This window comes from Numida meleagris, chromosome 4, assembly GCF_002078875.1.
Source record: "Numida meleagris isolate 19003 breed g44 Domestic line chromosome 4, NumMel1.0, whole genome shotgun sequence".
Classification (NCBI taxonomy): domain Eukaryota; kingdom Metazoa; phylum Chordata; class Aves; order Galliformes; family Numididae; genus Numida; species Numida meleagris.
Window position 1 is genome coordinate 62,809,434 of NC_034412.1, and position 21,272 is coordinate 62,830,705.

General features: G+C 44.6%; 1 protein-coding gene across 1 annotated transcript; it reads right to left on the reverse strand.

Moving 5' to 3' along the window:
* Positions 1,944-18,329, reverse strand: C4H4orf32 (chromosome 4 C4orf32 homolog). Its single transcript, XM_021395496.1, has 3 exons — positions 18,165-18,329; positions 17,244-17,699; positions 1,944-6,665 (listed from the first exon to the last, which is right to left on the reverse strand). Exons 1-3 carry the CDS (start codon positions 18,327-18,329, stop codon positions 6,420-6,422), a joined length of 867 nt encoding a protein of 288 aa, XP_021251171.1. The 3' UTR covers positions 1,944-6,419.

A 21,272-nucleotide genomic window follows, 5' to 3' on the forward strand; every position in this document is an offset into this window, starting at 1 on the left:
GCAAAGGAAGCTCTGCAGAGCTGCTGTGAGGCTTTGTGACACTGGCCAGGTTAAAGACATCTCAGTCTCTTCCCGTGACCTCCATTCTGCTCGTACTGCCTGGCTTCACCTCACTGGTAACAGCTAGCGCGGGAGGAATAGCTTTCAAAACAGCTTTGAGAAAGAATATGAATGAATGAATGATTCAAAAGGATAGCCAAGTACAATTTTTGAAATAAGTCATTTACAAGCCAAGGCACTCAAGAACTCAAATCTCGTTCAAGTCAAGAAGAGACTTCTCAATGTCTGTCACTTTATAAAACAGGATTTTGGCTGCCAAAGAATTTTCTTTTCCAAGTAATACATTTCCTTGCCACAGACTCATTGTACCTGGGGTGTAGTCCTGATACCACATTAGAAAGTAGGTAATTGGTGAATTGAGACAGAAAAATGGTTCATTTCCACCATCTATTTTGGGCAGCATGCAAACCCGTGTCACTTGTACCTTCATCATCCACAGCTTTTTCTTCCACAAGGAAGCCCCCAATAGTTTGCCAGTGACTAATTTAGCACCCTCCTCACATACGTTAAACCCTCATCCAAATGACGACAAGAAGATGAGCTCTTTTTCTCTGCAAGGCTTTAAAATGCAATAGACAGCAAATTGTACATATAAAATATGCCAAGACAGATGCAGACAGATTCCAAAAGAAGTAACAGTCGCCTCAAGCAGTGTTCATTCCAGATGCAAGGTAATGCACCAGGACAAGCTAAGAAACTATTTGGCTTAATTAATTTCCATTTAATGAACACAAAATCTAAGCACTGTATGCCCTAACAGTTCTGTTTTGAGTATCAGCTGATGGTAATCATCATCTGAAAAGACAGGTAAGCACAGGTTAAAAAAGAAAAAAAAAAAAGACTACCTGTCACATGCACATTTTTAAAAATCTTTTCTCCAATTTCCTCCCCTCTGGGATTAAGCAGGTGCCCAGCAAAACAAACAAGACTTCCAACTGAAAATAAAATGACTGTCTAGGTGACTTTTAAGGAGACCGAGTGAATGGAAAAAACCCAAACCCTTGGCACACAGCTGTTCTTGTGAATGGCCCCCACTGCAGAGTGAAGTAAGAAAGGTAAAAAGAGGATGAAGGTGTCAGTTCTGGAAGGGTGGAAAGGCTAAGAAATAAGCTCCTATAAACTAGACTAAGGCCCAGGATGAAAAGAATCAAACAGAATACTGAAATTCCCTTTCTGCCACTTCTACAGAGTGTAGGCAGACAGCAAATTCAGTAGCTAGACACAAAGATAGGTGTTCTTGAAGTTGCAGAGTAAAAGGGCTGACCAAGAAACTTCGCTGGAAATCACAGCCTGAAGGCCTGAATTTTTTCAAGTATTGAGTTTTGCTTAGGTTGTGCACAACCACCACTTTGTTCCTTTTAGAAAAGCCACAGTACTTAATTCATTATGCATCTTGAGCAACACAAACATACGTACCTGATGGATCTGGCAGAACGAACATCCTTCTGAGCTGCAAAAGTGGATTTGTTTGGGGATGTTTTGGCCCATGAGATATTCTATAAATACTTAAAAGACAAATGAAAAGTCCCAAACCTTCTTGTGGCACAGCAACCGTCACTGTTTTTCACACCGCTGACCACATCTGGTTCCTCCAGAGGCTGCTCTGGGTACCAAACAGAGATATGCAGTGAAGGGGTAACTACTTTACAGCACAATGTTACCATTATTTGTTAGCAGTGTTTCCTCCCCCTTCCTCAATTCAGCGCAACTTGCTATACACTCAACCATGAAGACGTGATATAGTTCATTCAGCTCTGGTACTGCAGTTGTTTCTCCAGCAGCTGATTTCACAGGGAATTTGAATGCTGTCCCATTTCATCTGGGCCTACCATGAAATCTGAGAAGAGCGAGCCCTGAACAAAGCACCACAAAGAATTCAGTTCTCGTTGATGACAATACATTTTTATTACAAAGAATAACAAAGTGCTTTCCACAGGATTCACTTAATACAGAGTTGTTAAGAAACGTGATTTTTGCTTTTTAAAAGACAGTTTCAATGTGATGATTTTTCAGTGCAGAGTTCTCCAGCACTCTCCCTTCTGTAGCATTTCTTCTCTGTACACAGTAGTTCAGACATTCAGGCACTGGGCAGGTGTGAAACAGTAACAAGGAGCCCATCTTTTAAAAAACAGAGGTTATGTAAGAGCTTTTTATGTGTCACACTGACCAACAGGAATGACATCAGGTTGTTTATTGCAGACCGAGGGGACGTCTTTCCTTCATGCAGTCCTACGCACAGATGCATCAAGGTGCTTTCAGTTATAACAATCACATATAGCAACACTATTCATTTTAACTATATAGACAAAACCAATATTGTCTTTTTTTTTCTTGAACTAAATTAACCTTCCAATTTTTAACTAGAGGAATAGAAATTAGGAAAATTAAAAATAGAAAACTAGGAAAATTAGAAATAGGAATTTTTAACTAGAGGAATATACCAGGAACGCCTGGTGCTCCTGATGCCTTAGAACTAAATTTGGATGGAAGGAAGAACACAACGCAAGGACTGTTTACCTATTTCCCCCTCTTCTTGGCACAAATTCACAGATTTATTTTAGCACTTTTAATTCATACATACAACCTTTTGGCTTGCCTGAGCCACGCTGAGTGAAGAAGAATTGTGGTGGGCCACATAAAAAATATATAATATAGTTAATATTTGTAACTAAACTTCAAACTATTTTTTTTTTATTAAAACACAAAAAAAGAGAGCAACAAAATCATAAAGTGAGTGGGAATTTGACCCTGTTTTTGTGAAACTAACACATCAGGCTGGTTTGATGGAAGTGGCTGCAATTCATAGTGAGCTCTCAGGGTGTTCATCAGATATTTTTGATGAAATTTTACTCTTCTCGTGCTTCATTCTTGAAAAGTTGTTCACAAATGTACATACTGCCAAAAGTGATGACACGAATAAGGCGTGACAGTGAAGCGAGGGATATTTTTCTCAAACATACATAAGTCTGGTAAAGAGACATGATCAGATTTTTGAGTTGAGTATCTGATTGCAACTCAATACCTCAGATTCCTTTATCACAACAGAAAGCACAGCAACATATCTTTCATTCTTCACAGGACTGTGTTTAGCCAGTGCATCAACAATGCATAAACTTATTTGCCATCACTTGAGTCAGCACTGCACTGTGCCCTCCCCCAGCTGGTTTCAGCCCAGACAGTGCCAATCACACAGCAATGTTTGGCTGTTGCTGAGCAATGGGTGTGTGCCTGGGCCCAGGCTAGGCTGCTCAGCAGGGCAGAGCCACCACCGTGATGGTGGAGCAGGGGCAGCCACAGGACAGGCTGGGCCTGGCCGTATGCTGGACATGGGTTGGACATGCCTGCATATAAGCATTATTTCACTGTGTTCCATTTTCCACTCTCTGGATCTGATTATATCTCAGTCCTTTATTCCTTATGTACTCTTTCCTTTCCTGCAAACGGCACAGAGATTATTTAGCAATCATAAAAAAAAAACCAAACACGCAACAAATGAACAACTAATGAACAACTGTGTCAATTCTTATATACAATGGAATGTATGATACTGAAAGAGCGAAAGTGAGGGAGTATTTTCCAGACAGAACTGTTTCTCCCCCCTTGCTTTCAGTCAACTCCATTAACAGAGATATTCTTTTGGGTTTTAAAATATTTTAGAAGATGTATGAAGGACAAGATGTAAGTAGTCATCCTTAAGAGAAACAGTATCAAACATTCACCATACACAACCTTAGTCCAAAAGTCACCTTACTGTACATTACAAGTATAGAGACATGAACATCAAAAGAAAAACTTAAGTGACTTCATGAATGAAACAGTCATATTATACACATAATAAAAGGTTACATGCATATAAACAGCTTCCTTAGTTTGTCAGTCACACCCTCGATTCATTGTTCCCGGTTCCTAACACACAGACCAAAATCACCATGTCAAGAACACTACATGCTGTGTTACAATACAGTCTTCACACAAGTACTACTGCAATGAGGATATCACACCGACGCTTTTCCCCACAAGACAAAAGGAATTGGATGAGTTTCTCTGAACAATAATTTGATTGTGGGAAGAAAGGAATTTTTTTTTTAAATGACAAGATGCTTTTGTAATACAGCCCTTATAGAGGAGAAGAATACACGCAAACCCACCAGTATAGCTATATAAATATGCAACAGTGTAAACAGGTGTTCTGCTTTCCAAGGGATTGAAACAAAAGACAAAGTTTACAATAGGCACTTGAGTACAGAGCTTCCTGCCACCAGCATGTGCTTGCTGTTTGCTTTTGGAGTTCCAGCTGTGAGTAACAAAACCGTGTATGAAGGTACACCTCCTGTTGCCAAACACTTCCCTGCCACCAGTGTGACTATTGAACCAGGTGCCAGTCGACACAGGTTGCCATTCAAACACACCCTAGGCCTCCATCTCACACCCATTCTGTCCTACTGGTTCACCACAGCCTCCCACAGCCAAGGTCATCTGAACATTTGGACAGGAGCTCCCCACAACAGAACTACTTGTTAGAAAAATTAAGACTATTCTGGGGTGGTGAAAGGGAGTGGGCCACAGTATGCACGTGGCCCACAGGTTAGAGGTGCCTGAGCTAAGCCTTTGTGTTCACTGCACTACTAAACAGCTGTCAGTTCTGTAATAGAAAAGTCTGTAAGGACTGGGGTCAAGGGCTGTGGAAATACAGCCCAGCAAGCAACATGATCCATGTCACTGGCATAAAATCTGCTCTGCAAATCCAGTTGTGACACAGGAACCACAAAGGGACTACACTTAGCTTCAAAGGTCTTTGGATAAGACTCAGCATTTTCGACTATAAGCTATCTGTTGTTGACTGCTGCTAATATAAAAAAAAGTTTAGGAAAAAAAAATCATTGCAAAAGCTTACATAGTTTCTTGTAAATTTTACATTTTATATTTCATCTCTAAGTAAATGTAGAATTTCATTCTGCCAGAGATGAAGTCAAATATGTAGTCAAATTTATTACTAAAAGTAATATACAGCAAATAATAGATTTGTAGCCTATTTAGAAAAGATTCCATCTCGTTTTACTATTTTCCATTAAATGAGCACATCCAACTCTGAAATATTCAGTATGTCCTTGGTGTGGCTCTTAGGGAGCCAGAGAGAATCTTGCACCTATTCTTCAGTCCTGATCTCAAGTTTGCATTGCCCATGACATCCATCTACTGATAGGCATTTTGCTGCCTATTTTGGAAATAAGTCAATTAAGGCTAGTAAGTAAAATGACCACTTGATTTCACTACATTCTTGTCTTGCAGGAGGAAACAAGACTGATTTGCTTATGTATGCAAATCCTCTAGTTTGCATTTGGTCCACGGTGCAGCAGAGGAGGAAAGTGTTAACAGCTCCTGTCTGTTATCTCTCTGGTTGTTCAGACACTTCATACAAGACCCCAGAGGAAGCAGACAGTACTCTAGCAGCACTGTCTGGAATGGCAAATTCCCAAGACTGCAGTTATAACTACTTACAAAGTCCATGGATTAGCCAAATATTTATCTTCAGGAGGAGGGATGTGGGGAAGAGCAAGGAAAAAAATAGAGCAGCAGAAGCTAAGTACATTTCCAAAACCAAGGCAGAACTACATTATTCCGTTTGCGATTGTGATTCCTCCCTAGCCCTAAACAACAGCTGAAGTCTTGTGCAAAGTCACCAGCATTAGTATACAAGCAGTTTTCTGTATTCCTTACTTCCTGGAGGAGCTATAAACTGTACTAGGCAAAGTTGCTTTTACGTGAGGAAGTTGTCTCCACTTCAGAGCATTTATCATTGAAGGTTTCTTAGCAAACCTCCCTTGTGTAAATCTAGCTTTTTGGCAATAAACTAGGAAATTATGCAGACTCAGAGAACAAACAGCACACAGTCCCCCAACGATGAAACAGGACACTCACATCAAGTGTCCTTTTCAAATCAGACAGGAAATTTTCACTATGCAAAGCAAGAAAATTGCAGGAAGGGGGAGAGTAGCAGAAATAAAAAGCCAATCAGGGGACTAAGGTGCCAACAGTGTAGAAAAGGGAATATCACTTTGGGTACAGTTATGTGATGAGCATTTTTCATCTTCCTTCCTTTTTTTTGTGTGTGTGTGTGTGTGTGTGTGTGTGTGTGTGTGTGTGTGCGCGCCCTGTCAAGACATAGTAGGACTACTGACTTTGCTTAAAATTCATAATTTCAGTCCCCTTCAAACCAAATCTTGAAAGTTCAGCAAAAAAACAATTTGAAACATTGCAACTTTTGATATGCCACCCATTTACTTAAACATATATATCCACTGAGACAGTGGATTGACAGTGTTAAAATACAGAATCCAGCAATGGCCACCTATAAAATGTTACTGTTGTACATAAATAATGACAAGGCACAGAATAGCAACCAGTCCAAGAGCTTGTAAGCCGACAAAACAGAGCATAACCCAGAAGAATATAATTATTACAGGTTCTACTATCCGTTCTCCAAAATACATCCTTGTGAAGCCTATTCTGATAAGACTTTTGTTCAGACCGCCAAAGAGAGTCCCCATCTTTTTATAATCGTCTATTACAGGTTCCGTGGCGTGGTTTCTTTGTTCTTGCTGGACCTGCAGACAGAAGACAAGAAATACATTGTACTATCAGTTCTTATTACTATGATCCACATGAACAAGTCTCGCCTGATTACATTCTACTCTATAAAAATAAGATATACATGCAAGAAAGCCACTCATTATATCAAGAAACTGAAACTGTGATATAGCTTGTGAGGCAGGTACAATGTTAAGGATGAGACTCACTGGTCCACACTCAGAACACCTGAAGTAACACAACAAAAGCGTGCGAGCCTGTCTCCTTTCCAGATACCACTCTAGGGCATACAGCTCTCCCACAGGTCATACATCACACCCATCAGCCCAACGTGGACAGGCCAATGAAATCCCATCAGAGCTCCATCATTTCAGACTGAAGTGGGTCTGTTATACATTATTTTCTGAATATCTTCAGAACCACAGGAACAATTCAGAACTAGTAAGCACGAACTATTAAGTATTTTGCACTGCAGCACAACTGCAGGGCTACCATCATCTCTGATGGAAGGACACCAGAAGGACAGAGAATTAGACAAGGAAGAGGGCAAACATCCATCCTGATGTTGGCACAGAAAACAATTCAAGGTAAGCAAGGAAATATGCAAACAGAGTGGTGGTACAAAGAAAGAGGGATGGGAAGCAAGTTCTGCAGGGTTTCCAAAAAGAAAAATCATGGTGCAAATTTGTACCAAGGCAGAACAACATCTTTAGATGAAGATATCATGGTTAAATATCACTGCAAAAAACATGCACCAAAGATATTGATTCAACATGTATATTTTAACCAGATTAGAGCGTGAAATCTCATCTCTAGTTCCCCAGTGTCCAGAGATCCATTGCACAAGACCTTATTGCCTTATGTTTGGGTATGACGATTTGAGCACACTTTCAAGACGATGAACGTGCGTTTGCTAATCCTTCCATTAGGCAGCAATGAAAACACAAACAGCAACTACTCATCAATATTTCAGTCAGCTGATCAATAACTCCAACAAATTGTCTGTAAACCTCATGTGCAATTAGTCAATTCCTGGATTCAAAGCAAACACGCATCTTCAATTACGTCTTTGAGGATGAAAGCCACTCTGTGTCCCTGGTTACATGGCACAGACTCAGCAAGAAGCAGAAACCCTACCCCATAGCAGCACCAGGCTCTCTGTTAGACAGCAAATAATAGATGAAGACCCATTCCTGCAGAAAGTCACCCACTGAAGACAAAAGGAAGCTGATACTGTGTTGTGAGCCAAACTTAAAGCCACAATACATCACCCACTGGCTGAACGAAGGTTGGGCAAACCACCACAGCTGATAATGAAAAATAAAAAAAACTCAAAAAAACAAAAAAATCAGCATACAGTCCCTCACCTTTGTGTGCTTGGGCAATTTTTTATTTGCATATTCATAAAGATTCTTGTTTAAGTTTCAACACTGAATCTCAGAACAGGAAGGGTACAGGAAGCCTAAACTGTAATGAATATTGTATTCAATTTCTGTGCAGTTCTACAGAAGAGTCTAACCTCTGAGAACTCCAGCATTTTACACTGGGTGCTGACAGCCACCTACCTCTTCTCTTTTCAGCCTGCTTCTCAAGCACAGGTCATTTTCCTCCCCCTCAGTGGCTATGAAAACCTCCAGCTTTCAGCATTTTGTCTTTAATTGTACTCATCGTTCATGTAACTGTTAATTTCCCTTTGATTCCAGTGTCTCAAGATCAGCTTTTTCAAGAAAGGTAGAGGCAAGCCCAGGCTTACAAAGCAGACTCCGGATGGCAGGATGCTTGCTGCCATGAGAGCGAAGTGTTTTTATGGGAACTCTCATTCCTCTTTCCTCAAAGACTGCAGGGAGATGGAGCAGAAACATGAAACGATTAGCCTAAGTGGTATATTGATTGCAACAATTAGGAAAAACAGAAAGGATGTACCGGGAAGGAAAAATACATTTGCTTCCTGCATTCAGATGCCATAGGGAGGAGCACAAGCCTATGGGACGGCAGAGGGATCAGAGAGCAGCTCTCAGTGGGACCACTGTTGAGCTGCAGACCCACGACATTATCTTGAGAAGTAGCTCAGGCTTCAAGCTAGCAGCCAGCGCAACCAGGAAGGGAAAAACAAGGCAATAACAAACCCCATCTTTGCCTCTGGGTTACAAACAGCACTCCTCAACACGCCAGAAGCCTTGGCACAGACTGAGCGGAGCACAGCACTGGCGGGGATACCAGCAGTCACGCTTACATCAGCGCCTTGTCACCTGGCCAGCTGCCGTACCAAGCACCGCACAAGCCCACGCTGAGAGCATCTCTGACTTCTGCTACCAGGTGATTTGGGACTTCCCTGGCCTTGTCATTCTGCTTGGATAAGCCAACAGCAACAATCTGCATAGAGCCTGTTAAAGCAGGGTACAGAGGCAATGTTGCATCAGTGTTTTGGGGTTTTATTTTCTGTTTTTTCAGAAAATATCAGCTCACCCTTTCCTTCTCAAACACGGGTGGAGTCATGAATTCTGACAGCCATTAGGCAAAACTTGCTTCTAGGAAAGGAGACTGAAAAGCACATGCTGAGTTACAAAATAAGTGTGAAGTCAATTTTCCAAATGCTTTAAACAGCTTACATAAACTTTCAGAAAGGTAATGGGAACTTGCAAAACTTAGTCTACTGCAGTTGATTCAGGCTGAGTATGCCTCGCTCCAGGCAACTCTGCCAAAACAAGTGCAACTGGAAACACGACGGCCCACAAAACACAGAGGCAGTTTTCTTCCCTACTGCATAATCACTTCACACGCTGGACAAAGCAGGTTTCTTCAGAGGTGGAACTTAAACAGAACCAGCAGGGCAAGCATCAATAACACTGCAACACTCCAGACGGATAACAAGTATTAGACAAACTTCGCCACTCGAAGTTCTCTTATTAACTTCCAGTGAGACAGTAAAACCACACAGAGCCATGCAGGCGTGCCAGCAGCCCTCAGCACATCCTCAGAACCAAACAGCTCCTCCTTTTCTTCCAAAAGTACTTTTCCAAAAGCATTTTTAGAAGTTGGCTGCCTTCAGCAGGCACACAATTCCCAGCTGACTCTTAACTTCCACTGGGCTATTTTTCTGTACGGAGCTGGCCTGCAGCTAGAAAGACACTGCCACAACAGGAAAACATAGAAACGTGATTTTATTTTATACGTAGTGGGACCATCCACCCTCTTAAGCAAGTTACGTTAGTGAAATTCTTTACATAAATGCACAGCCACTGTATATGACTTCAATGCCTGTTTCTTCTTCATTTTATATTCCTTTAGCATGTACAAATTACTAGCATAATATGTACACGTTCTCCTTTTTAAACACGTGGTGCTTGGTTTCTATTTTTGACTTTAAATTTTTACAGCTAAACACAAGAGTTCTCACGGGGAACTAAAGGGGAAGTGCCTGTGCCTTGTCACGCTTCCTGCTGTGTGCACGTGTGCCGCATCCCGCGCACGCCCACAGCAGATCTCCAAGTGCTCCGTTTTTGGTTGTCTTTTCAGATGGGTGGTGTCCAAGATTCCCCTCACTATTCAAAAGGAGGCATTTCCATCTGCAAAGCTGTTGCTGACCACCTCCCACAGCTCACTGGCAGAAAGCCAGAACTTGAAGATCCAAACTCGGAAAAAGGTTGTGACCAAAAGTACCCAGCCACTAAGGCCACGTGGCTCCGGGTGGCGATGCTGTAAGGAGAACCTGCTGCACCTCTCCCTGAGGCAGATGCCAGCAAATGGACTTTTTTCCCCAGATAAAAGTCTCTGAAGAGCAGACGCTGAGCCTAAGTTCCCACAACTGTAAAGTGCTTCTGAGACAAACCTCCCTCGTAAGTCAGTGTTTCTCACGGCAAGCTTTAAAACAACAAAAAAGGTGAAGTCAGCTCAGCCCTCTGAATCCAACAAACATCGGGCTGTGGCTTCACCAGTTATGTCCGTCATCACCGCAACACACAAAATTATATGTATTCTGACCACTACCTTTGCTGTTGGCAAAATTCCGTCACATTCACTCAAATTCACAGCTACCTCAGTTTGCGTGGAGCCTGCATTTCCCACAGGACGTGCAGAGGCCGCTCACACAACTCTGACAGCAGCAGCTTTTCGAGCTTGTCTCCTTTAGGGCAAGACTGTTTTGGCCATACGGAGAAACCAGAGATCCCCATAGAAGATAACCCCTCCTCCTAAAAGCCACCTTTGAAATGCTTCACATGCTATTCCTTAGGAGAGAAGGACAAAGGTAGCACTGAGCTTCTCACAACTGTTTAAGGCCAATCCCTGCCTGAATCACCTAAGTGCAATGCATCCAGCTTAGGGTCTTTTTTCCTCAAACTGCTGAGAGCATTCAGTACCTACCTGACAATTTACAGCCTGTACAGAATGGCTTCCTGAGCCCATGGAGGACGCAGATCTGAGGGGGATGTGTACATTGCCAATGTGTCTGTAGAATTCTCCTGTTGTTAATCCAAGAGAGCACTGAATTACAGAGTTAGCATTTCTCCTTTTCTGCAGTCAGCACCACTAGCTTGCTGAAGGACAGCACCAGCGTTGCCTTTGTACAGCACCCAGATGTCCTTAAAAGGCCCTGCTGGGATGGGCCTGGAGCTTCTCCTATGCAGTGGGGCTGCAGCTGCGGCACTTCCCCCTGCAGGCGACAGAGAAGCTGCCCACACACAGCATCCCACATGCGCTGGACATGGTGGACTCAGTGCCCACACACAGATCATATCAGATCTAAACCAGCACCACTCTGCGTGCTTCTCAGGCTCCTGCCTGCTGGACCAATTGGCTCATCCCTTCCAGGGTGATCCCTGGGGTGACAAAAGTGGTCTGACAGCAATGATTCAAGCTGATGCCTCCTGCCAGCCTCCCTATGGCCAGCTTCATTGCCTATCCCCTGCCACCAGGCTAATGTGACAGGTGAGATGCTGTGGGGCCACCTGGAAAAAAAGACGGGAGTGAGCTAGATGGAGAACCATAACCTGAACAGCTCCAAGGTGGCTGCAACATTTCTCAGCCTTGCAACTTCAGTACTGCCCTATGATGACAGCAATGATTCAAGCTATGTCCTGTCTTCCTGGTATTTCACCTGCTGAAGCAGCAGCATGGCCTGCACTTTAAAAGATCTTGAGATGGTTGGTTTTGTGTGGGGTGCACATATATGCGCATGTGTAAAAAAATCCTAAGTAACTGATTTGAGTTAAATAATTGGATGAAGTTCAACAGCCTTTGTTCTGTAGCAGGATGGAGTGGATGAACACAAAGAACCTATTCCACCTAAAGATTCAGGATTTTTTTTTTTTTAAATTCAACTACTGCGAGGGAACACCATTCAAAACCAAACAACCAACATCCCTCTTCCTACTTTTCACTGTTAATGAATGGAAGAAATCCTAATGCTCTTTTGCTGAGATAGTTTGAAGAATTCCCGCCCCACACTCAACTAAGCAACAACACCAGGCTGAGCACAAACCTACCAGCTCCTTGCTGCTTCAAAGAGAGTTGAGGAAACATGGTCTCCAACAACAAAAGAGAAAGAAGTCTGATGGACTGGGAAAGTAACTGCTCTCCATGTGCTGTGGGTGTAGAAGCTGGTGATTTTACAATTAGAAAAATGATGCTGGGCTGGTGGGGAAAAAGGAAAGGACAGGGAAAAAGGTATCCATAAAGTTCACTTCAACCACAGAAGCAGCAGTGTCTCCAAATTGTTTCTAACATGCTTCAGATGATAACTGGTGACATTTGCTGTTATAAAAGAAAAAGAGATGGCATGTTTAAGATACTTTTTTGTTACAAAAGAACCTCCTTTTGAGTTTAATAACAAATGTGGTTAACAACTTTTAAATGAAAGATTAAAACATTTGTAACCAAGAAACACAATGATATCACCTACATGAACGACGGCAATAGGCTGATGTCTGGACTAGGTGATCTTAGAGGTCCTTTCCAACCTTAATGATTCTGTGCCCATACTTTTTTTTTTTTTTTTTTTTTAAACACAAGAAACTTCTTCTTCAGTATTTAAATGCTCACTATCTATTTTACTTCACTCGTGGTTATTTTTACGCCAGGGAACAGGTGGCGTATCTGATAGCTAAAGCCCACATGTACTTCAATGTCAAAAAGCCACTAAGATGTGACTTCAGCAACATGGGTGCTTAATGAAAAATATACTCCAGTACTTTTGAAAGCTCAACACTAATGTTCAGAAAACAGCCTCACAAAGTCATCTCTTTTAGAGAACACAAACTAAAACTGAAAACACTTTGAGCTCAATCTAAAAAAATAAAAGAAAGCAAGCAGATGACAGAAACCATGCCAAAAGAAACCACAAGCTCCCTTCCGCTCCAAAACAAGAGACCAGCTTCTGTTTGGTACAACCATTGCGCACACCTGCACATAACGGAGGTCAGGGAGGCACAATGTACCCAAATTTCCTTATATTCACACAGATGATTGTCCTGTGCACAGCCACGAACAGACTTTAAGTTTGCTCAAGTAGGGCAAATAGGTTCACTACAAATCAGATTTTCTTCCTCTTCTGTTGTAGCAGGAAGAAAATGGTATTTGTTCACGTTATTTGTTAGTATGAAACTGAAGTCTAGCATTTGACCTTGTAACTAAGTGGTAAAAAGATCTTGATACTCAGCCAACACACTATTAAGCAAACAAACGTATTTAAACTGTCTGGAGAACATCAACCAGGTTCATTTCTCTAGGCTAACTTTAATCTGATATTTAACTATTACAGGATTGATAGATTAGAAAAGGAGAAAAAAAGTCATACATCACTTCCAAATGAAAAACTAAGGTGGTGAAAAACTAAGTTCATTTTTTTCCTCTGGAGAGGAAAAAAAGAAGTAAATAGTAAATCCAAAAACCGTGGAATAAAGCGACTTTACAGTATTTTACTGTTACGAAAACTACTTTACAACAGCTATCAGTAAAAATGCCATTCTTAAACAAAGACTTTCAATGAAAACTTGCAAAATGAAGATTGAGTTAATGTTTATTTCACAGCCAAGAATTTAGACATCATCATTTATAAAATAGAACCAAGATGTTGCTATAGAAACAAGCAACAACCTACGAAAGTCAACAGCAATGTATTAGCTTTATTCAGCTTTCATGGCAACTGAAGTTTAGGATCAACAGTTGCCGCAACAAACTTCTATCCACCAGGAGCAGCTGTGTATCAGGGAGATGAAAAGGCTTTTCCAGGCGATGAACTTCTGCATGTGCAGAGCAGATAAAACTCCAAGAGCAATACAGCCTTTAGCTGATAAACAATATTGCAGTCCCAGCACAGAAGGAAATGGGAATCCAAAAATAAGCCTACATTAAAACACAGGGAATGAATCTGCTGCTGTTCCTGTACCTTGATCCCCACCATGCTACAATCTCACCCAGAAATTGGACCAGAAGTCATTTCCAATCAATCTTCTACAGGATATGTTTCCCCACTAAAAGTGATCAGCTGGAGCCAGAAAAAAGTACAACCCACTACACATTCCGCATGGTATTAACCCTCTGACTTGCTGCAGAGCAGCAATGGCTAATCCTTCCTCTTGGGGAGGAGAAATATCTGTTCACTTCTATCTCCAGGCACTTTTGTCTTTAAGCAAGGAGGATCTTCATATTATGAAAGCAGGGCACGCGATATGATCTCTTGTAGACTCTACAGGTACGTCTGAAGGTTTTATTTACTTTTTTTTTTTTTCTTAAAACACTGTCAATTCTCAGAAAACTCACTCTGGTGGGTGACTGGAATGTGATGATCCTTGAGGTCCCTTCCAACCCAAGCCATTCTATGATTCTGTGATAATGTTTTTTAGAAAGTCATTGTAAGATATTACTACACAGTTATGAACCTTTGCAGTAAAGTTAAGGCGTTAGTAGATCCAGAACAAATTTTGGTTTAAGCCATCCAACCAGGTATTGCTCTTTCCAGTTCAGAAACAAATCCTAAGAGCAACAAGCAGGAGAAGCCTACAATTTTCAGATTAACTCAGCATAGAATAAAGTAGGAAGAAGTTTCTAGCCTTAGGCACCACAGTTTCCGTGCATACTAGTCTATTTAAAACATTCTTGGCCTCTGCTGACTTGTGACTAAAATTATATAGTCCCATGAAAAACAAAACAATTACATGAAAGAGACCATGAAGCTGCTGAAAGCATCCTTTAATTTTGTCTCTGGCTCATTCTTTCCAGCTGGAGAAACACCAGTGATACAGCATGTTGGAAACATATTCAAAAAATTCTGGATTTGAAAAACTTCAGCTAAGACATCCACACCTTCTTCAAAATAATTCTCAATGGGAAACACCAAAACCCATTTATAATGGAATCACAGAACGGCTTAGGTTGGAAGGTACTTCCTCCTAAGCTTCCAAATGGTCCACTCAGTTCCAACCCCCATGCCATGGGCTAGTTGCCCCTCACCAGCTCAGGCTGCCTAGGGCCCCATCCAATCTGGTCCTGGGCACCTCCAGAGATGGGGCACTCACAGCCTCTCTAACCTTTTTGAATAAGGAGGTGACCATCTAAGCTAATTTATCTACTTAGGAACACACGTATTGCATATTAACTCCACATTTAGACATCTTCTAGGAGGGAGTGATGGTTTTAGCTCAGCTTCCTGACAATACTTTGGATTCTGTTTATCCTCAACCAACTTACTTAAGGTGGAAACCCTGCCTTCAGCAAATCAACCTGGAATTCTGCCATTGCCTTACACTTACAAGCAATCTACCCTCATTCCTTCTGTTCTTAAAACAATTCTTGTGCTTTACCTGCACAGTGGGCAGCTTTTTGGAAGCCCCTTTCACAACTGCTTGCAGCACCCAGAAATAGGCAGAGGCTGCGCATCGCACCTCCCACAGCTTCTCCACCTTCCCATGGGCGCTACGAGGCCCGCTCACCTCCCAGCTGACACACTGCTGTACCCTCTAACACAGGACTTCCGCCTCACCTTTCATGACTACACACTTGCACGTATTTCATCTGTCTACTCTTACCTAGTGCTTTAACCCAGTAAGGCTTATTAGATGATTACACCTGCAGTGGTAATAAAGGAGAGGTGGAAGACAATGACCCCAGTTCTTCAGCGCTTCAGAGACTACCATACAGGTAATCCTCATCTTTGCATGCAAACCTACAGAGAATACTAATCACATCACTATCCTGTTCAGCTTCTAAATCTCATCACCGAAGTAGGTTATTTTATAGCCTACCTCAATAATGAATTCCACAGGCCGTGCACTACATTTAGTAACATATCCTTCTGTTCTTCCAGAAACGTACCTCTCATAGACTTCATTACACAGGTCCTCGCTGACCTTACTGCCACAAGCTGTGATGCAGTATCAAACCTACGGGGTTTGGCATTTCATAGACTTCCAAAAGGCTATTCTTATTTTAAAAAAGATACTAAAGGGTGTATGTATTATTATTTACATCCTGACTCTCCTGTGTTGCAAGGAGCTACAGCCAGCCCGCTCTCACGCTGGGTACGTGACCTGCTTGCTCCACTTCCCCAGCGAAGGGCTTGAAGACAGACAAACAGACTTACAGTCACCAGGAGAATCCTCTAAGTCCGGTGTCTTTCAAGAGCACCACGCTGCTGGCCATGAGGTCATGCAGGTGTGCTGGGTGCCACCACACATTCAGCTGTTCCCAGCTTTCTGGTTCAGCACAGTCATAACTTTTTTATGTTAAATTTCTGGAGAAATAATTAACAAATTAAATGAAACGGTCTGAACATGAGTTTGGGATGTACTCCGGCAGCTCTGCTCGCCCCTGTGCGGTTCTCAGCCGCGGTACATTTCTCTCAGTTTGCCCTTCTCAAGAGATTCACAGTGGATCACTACACTGAAGCATGAAACAGAAATACATTTCTAACTAAGACGTCAGCGAAGGCACGTTAGGAACGGCCGCTGTCCGAGCAGCGCACAGCCCGTGCCGCAGCCAAGCAGCCACGCGCGGCGCCGGGCAGAGCCCCTCCACAGCGAGCAACGGGGAGCGCACGCGGCTCCGCCCGCGCCCGAAGGGAACTGCCCGCTGCAGGCACGCAGCCAGCACGCGTACCCAGGGAGGCGAGGGGAGCTCAGGAACGAACCGATCCATTTCTCCCTTAGTTACAATACGTTCCCTAAAATACGGGCTTCAGATACGGCGGCGAACCAGCAGCGCGCTCCTGCGGGGTTCCCAGTTACCAGGAACGGCGACGGCGCCCGCCTACCCCGCGACGGACGCGGGGCGGCCCCGCGGTGCTACGCGGCGTCCCGGGGCGAGGACGGCACCGAGGGCCCCGCCCGCCCCGCGCGGCCGTTTGGCCACGGGTCAGCTTCTCGACAGCGCGTTAACCGAGAGCAAAACCGCGGGCACGGCTGCAGGAACTCCAGAGAACTGATTTTCACGGCTTACACAACGCAGACGCCGCCCCACAGACCGATCGCTAACTGAGCGGCACTCCGCCCCGCGCAGCGCTCCCTGCGCTCGGGACGGCCCCAGGCCGGAGCGGCACGCGGGAGCCCGGCCCGGCCCTTCTCTCCCTCTCGCCCCAGCCGCCCCCGTCCCGCGGTACCGACCTGCTCCTCCGGGCTCCGCCGGTGCCGGACGGGCGCCGCCCCCGCCTCCCGCTCGCAGTCCCCGGGCGGCGGCAGCAGCTCGGCCGCCGAGCCCATAGCTCCTCGGGCGGCGGGGGCGGCCGCTGGCGGGAGCCCCGCCGGGGTGGCGACGGCGACGGCGGAGGAGGAGAAGGAGGAGGGAGCGCCGCTTCCTCCCGCAGCGCCGAGCGGAGCCGCACGCTCCCGGCCGGCGGCGGCTCCTCCTCCTCGCGGCGGGGCGGGGCTCGGCGCGGGGCCCCCACGGCGGCCGCCCGGGCAGGGTCGAGTCGCTGCCCCGCGGCGGCGAGGGTGCGCTGGGCTACGGTCCCGCCTCGGGCCGGCGCTCCCCGCCGGGAGCCCGCTGCGCCGGCCCGAGCACGAAGCCCTAGCGCGGACCTTGCGCTGAGAGCCGCGAGCGCGCCGTGGGAGTGCCGGGCGCTACCGGAGCGTTGGTTCCAGCCCGCAACTTGCGCCCGGAGCGGGGCCGAGGGGAGGCGGCCGCGGGTGCAGCGCCTCGTGTCCCTGCCCCTGCAGCGCCTGGGCACCTGTGGGTGCTCCTGGTGACGGCCCAGCGCCGTGGCAGCAGGGCGGAGCGCCGTTCCCACAGGCACCACAGTTACACACAGTTACACAGTTACCTGAGGCACTGCGTGACAGCTGGGTTGGGTGGAAATGGAGCGTTTGAATGAATTTGGTCTGACTTCCTGTTGGCTGGGTGCGGACCCCGCTGCTGTTTGTCTGCGCTCCACCCACGTTTTGCATTTCCTGCCGTTATCAAACAGCAGTAGCAGCAACAAACAGAAAACCACCACAGAGAAGCACCTGGCCCACTGCGGTGCTGTCACACCTTCAGGCTAACAGCGAGCATGTCTCTTCAAAGCGCGGGCCCACATGTAGACCAACCGACTGTAGGCCCTGGGCTGGATGTGCAGGCCTACAGTCGGTGCTGGCTCCAATACCCCTGTCCCCTGCTGCGCTCCTCCTCCAGGCAGGGTCTCTAGAGGTCACCGAGTGACGTTTCCCAGCCTCCAAGCCCCCAGACTGATGGTGCCTTCTCCCACTATCCATCTCAGAAAATGCCAGTATAAATTCTGGTGTGATTTTACTGATGAGCAAAAAGTCATGTAGGGTCAATAGAATCGTTTAGGTTGAAAAAGACCACTAAGTTCATCTCGTCCAATGTCAATGCAGCCCAACTGTGCCCGCTAAGTATGTCCCTCAGTGCCACATCTACACCATTCTTGAACACCTCCAGGGACAGTGACTACACCACTTCCCTGGGCAGCCTGCGCCATTGGGCCCAAAGAAGTTGCAGACATGCAAGTTAAAGGGTAGATTCTGCAGAATATCCCCTTATTTTGCATGTAATACAGACAAAACATCTCCAAAGGGATGAAGAGGGGTCCTTTTCACCAACTGTTTGTCAGTTGGGGGTCACTAGGGAGAGTCAGAACCTCATGACGAAATCTGTAATTAACAGGGTTTCTGGAAAAATGTGAGCTTCAGTAGGAGGAAGACGGAGTGCTGCAGCTTTGCTCAGACCTAGGCCAAGCACGCCAGGCAAAGCACACCAGCATTTCTGAAACACTTCTCCAGACCACAACGGTAGTAACAGCTCTGGCCAGGTTTCTGCACTCTGGCTGCAGCCATAGTAGGTGCCTGGCATAGTAGGTCGCTGTGCTGCAGGGATACTTCTGGAGAGCGTTCTCCTGGCTTCCAGGGCATGAGGTTCAAAGACATTCTGGGGCCTGGTGCCACGCTGACAGCAGGAGTAGTATTTCAGCAGCAGGATCAAAGGCACTGAGGAAAGGCATGCTGCTGGGAGATCACATGCAGCCAGAACAGAGTGCTTATGCTGGTTTAGTTGCCCAGGGGCAGGGAGACCTGGCACAATGCACCCCTTTCACCCTGCACCCATTTCCCATGTCCATCTCCCTGGCATTCACTCGCGCCCCTGCAGACTGCCAGGGCTGGGGCAGTGAGCCCAGTGCTCTGCGAGATCTCAGCTGCTTGGCCCTCGGGGCTTTCCCATCCCACTCCCTCTCTGGGGCACAAAGGCCAAGATGAGGCCTAGGCCAGTGGTTTGATGATGCGATGCAACCAGTGTCAGGGCTCTAGATTGAAAAGGGCATAGCCATGTAACACAGAAATGCGAGACACCTTGCTGGTTCCAACAGGTCAACTCTTTAGACAGGTTGGCACTCTGGACTAGCACAAAAACCTATAACCAACCTAAAATCACGCCTCGTGTGCTAACTGATTGAACAGCTTCACAAGTGGCATACCCTGCATCTGCTCCAGACCCAGCTGGGCCTTTGAGGCTATATTAACACAAAACAACTCCAGAAAGGGGACTCAGAAAGGACTGGGACAGGGGATGTGTCAAGTTCATACCTGCTTGCAACCTGCCACTTCTTATCAGCTTGGCTGACTTCCTGCCATAAGTATGTAGTTAAGGACTCAGGAAAAAATCCCACCTTTTTTCTCTTTTTATTCTATATGCAACTAACAGACCAAACTGTCTTCAGTATGACATTCAGTCAGATTGCTGAGTGCAGGGTTTAATCCCGAATCTTTTGAAACTCCAGTGTTCATTTAAATATTAAAAGGCTTGGAAAAAACAGAGGTTCTTTAAACCTTTGGTAATGGAAACTTTTGTCATAACTGGGAAGGGGCCAATGTCGTTTAGTAGAGTTTAATGGATTTACTGATAAATGAAACATTTCCAACTCTCTGATGGGTTTTATCTACTTTATATTCCAGATGTTAATATAAGTAAATTCTCTGAACTCTCAAACAATTTGTCCAGTGTGACCATGCAGCTTACGGTGGTCATTGTAGCTCTTACATGGATTTCTGAAGTAAAGCTGCTAAATTCTGTAATTTCCCTAGATCCTTAAAGCATATTAAGAAACACAAGAAATGGCTTTTCCAATACTGGCTACAGTGTGAACTGGGAGAAATTGCAATTCAAAACATGAAAATATATTAGAGTAGACTGAATAAAAATGAAATGAAACCATTAATTTGGTTCCTTTTCCTTCCACGTATAATGACAAAAGGACAATGAAGATCAGCTCCCCTTAGCAATCCCTATTCTCCAACAGTTGATATATATCATGCAATCTCATTTAAGGGCCAAAGCAAAATATGTGTGGACTCATATATGGAGGATCAGAAAGGAGAAACAAACATTAATGGGGAAGATCTATTACAAAAGGTCACCTGCCATCAGAGGTGGTTTTCTGCTGTACCTCTGCAAATGCATTCAGCAGTCTGACTTTTTTTAATGTCCCAAGCGCATTCCTCCATTTCTCTTAGGTATTATTTCACAGTATAAAAAATCTGACAAAAGTCTCCTCTCTTGGTATCAAATCTAAATTTCCCTCTTTTTATTTCATTCTATTAAGTTAGGTTCATTTATCATCCTTGATGACCAGCCTGAGTTTCTGCACAGTGTGCTTGCACCAACCATATTCATGTCCACTAACCATCTGAAGAAAGCAAAATTTAGGTTCTGGTTTGAAAATCTGGTAGAGTTACAGCGTAATCCCAGTGCAACTTTGCCCTTAACTAGCTAATCTTTATTTTGCTTACTTCACCCACTTCACTCTTTTTAAATTTACGACCTTTATTCTTGGCTACCATTTGAAAAGAGATTTGTTTTTTTTTTTTCTTGCAGTGAGCCCTCTCTAAGCATTTACTTCTCCATAAAATAAGTTCCAAGCAGGGCCTAAATATTTTGAAATTACACTGAGAGTGTAGCAGTGTATTTACTCATTTGTTTACTCCAGGACACTGGATGCATGAGTCCAGTTTGCTACTTGGTGTCACACAGAGCTCTCACGCTTCTAGCAGCTCTCCCCAGTCATACAAGCCTTTTCTTTTTACAGTCCGTTTTGCTGTGTTCAACAGCAATAATATTGCTCTCTCTATTTATCTGTTAGATGAAATAAGTCTGACATTTTACTGAAATGATGCTTCATCTCTACAGCACAAACCCATGTGTAA

Excerpts from the sequence above, each read along its gene's own strand:
- C4H4orf32 (XM_021395496.1), bottom strand. The coding sequence starts at position 18,329 with ATGGATAGTGGGAGAAGGCACCATCAGTCTGGGGGCTTGGAGGCTGGG. Across the intron at positions 17,700-18,164 it reads CAGCCCAGGGCCTACAGTCG|CGCCCGGCACTCCCACGGCG; the intron begins GTTGGTCTACAT and ends ACGCTCCGGTAG. Across the intron at positions 6,666-17,243 it reads GGCGGAGCCCGGAGGAGCAG|GTCCAGCAAGAACAAAGAAA; the intron begins GTCGGTACCGCG and ends TTCTGTCTGCAG.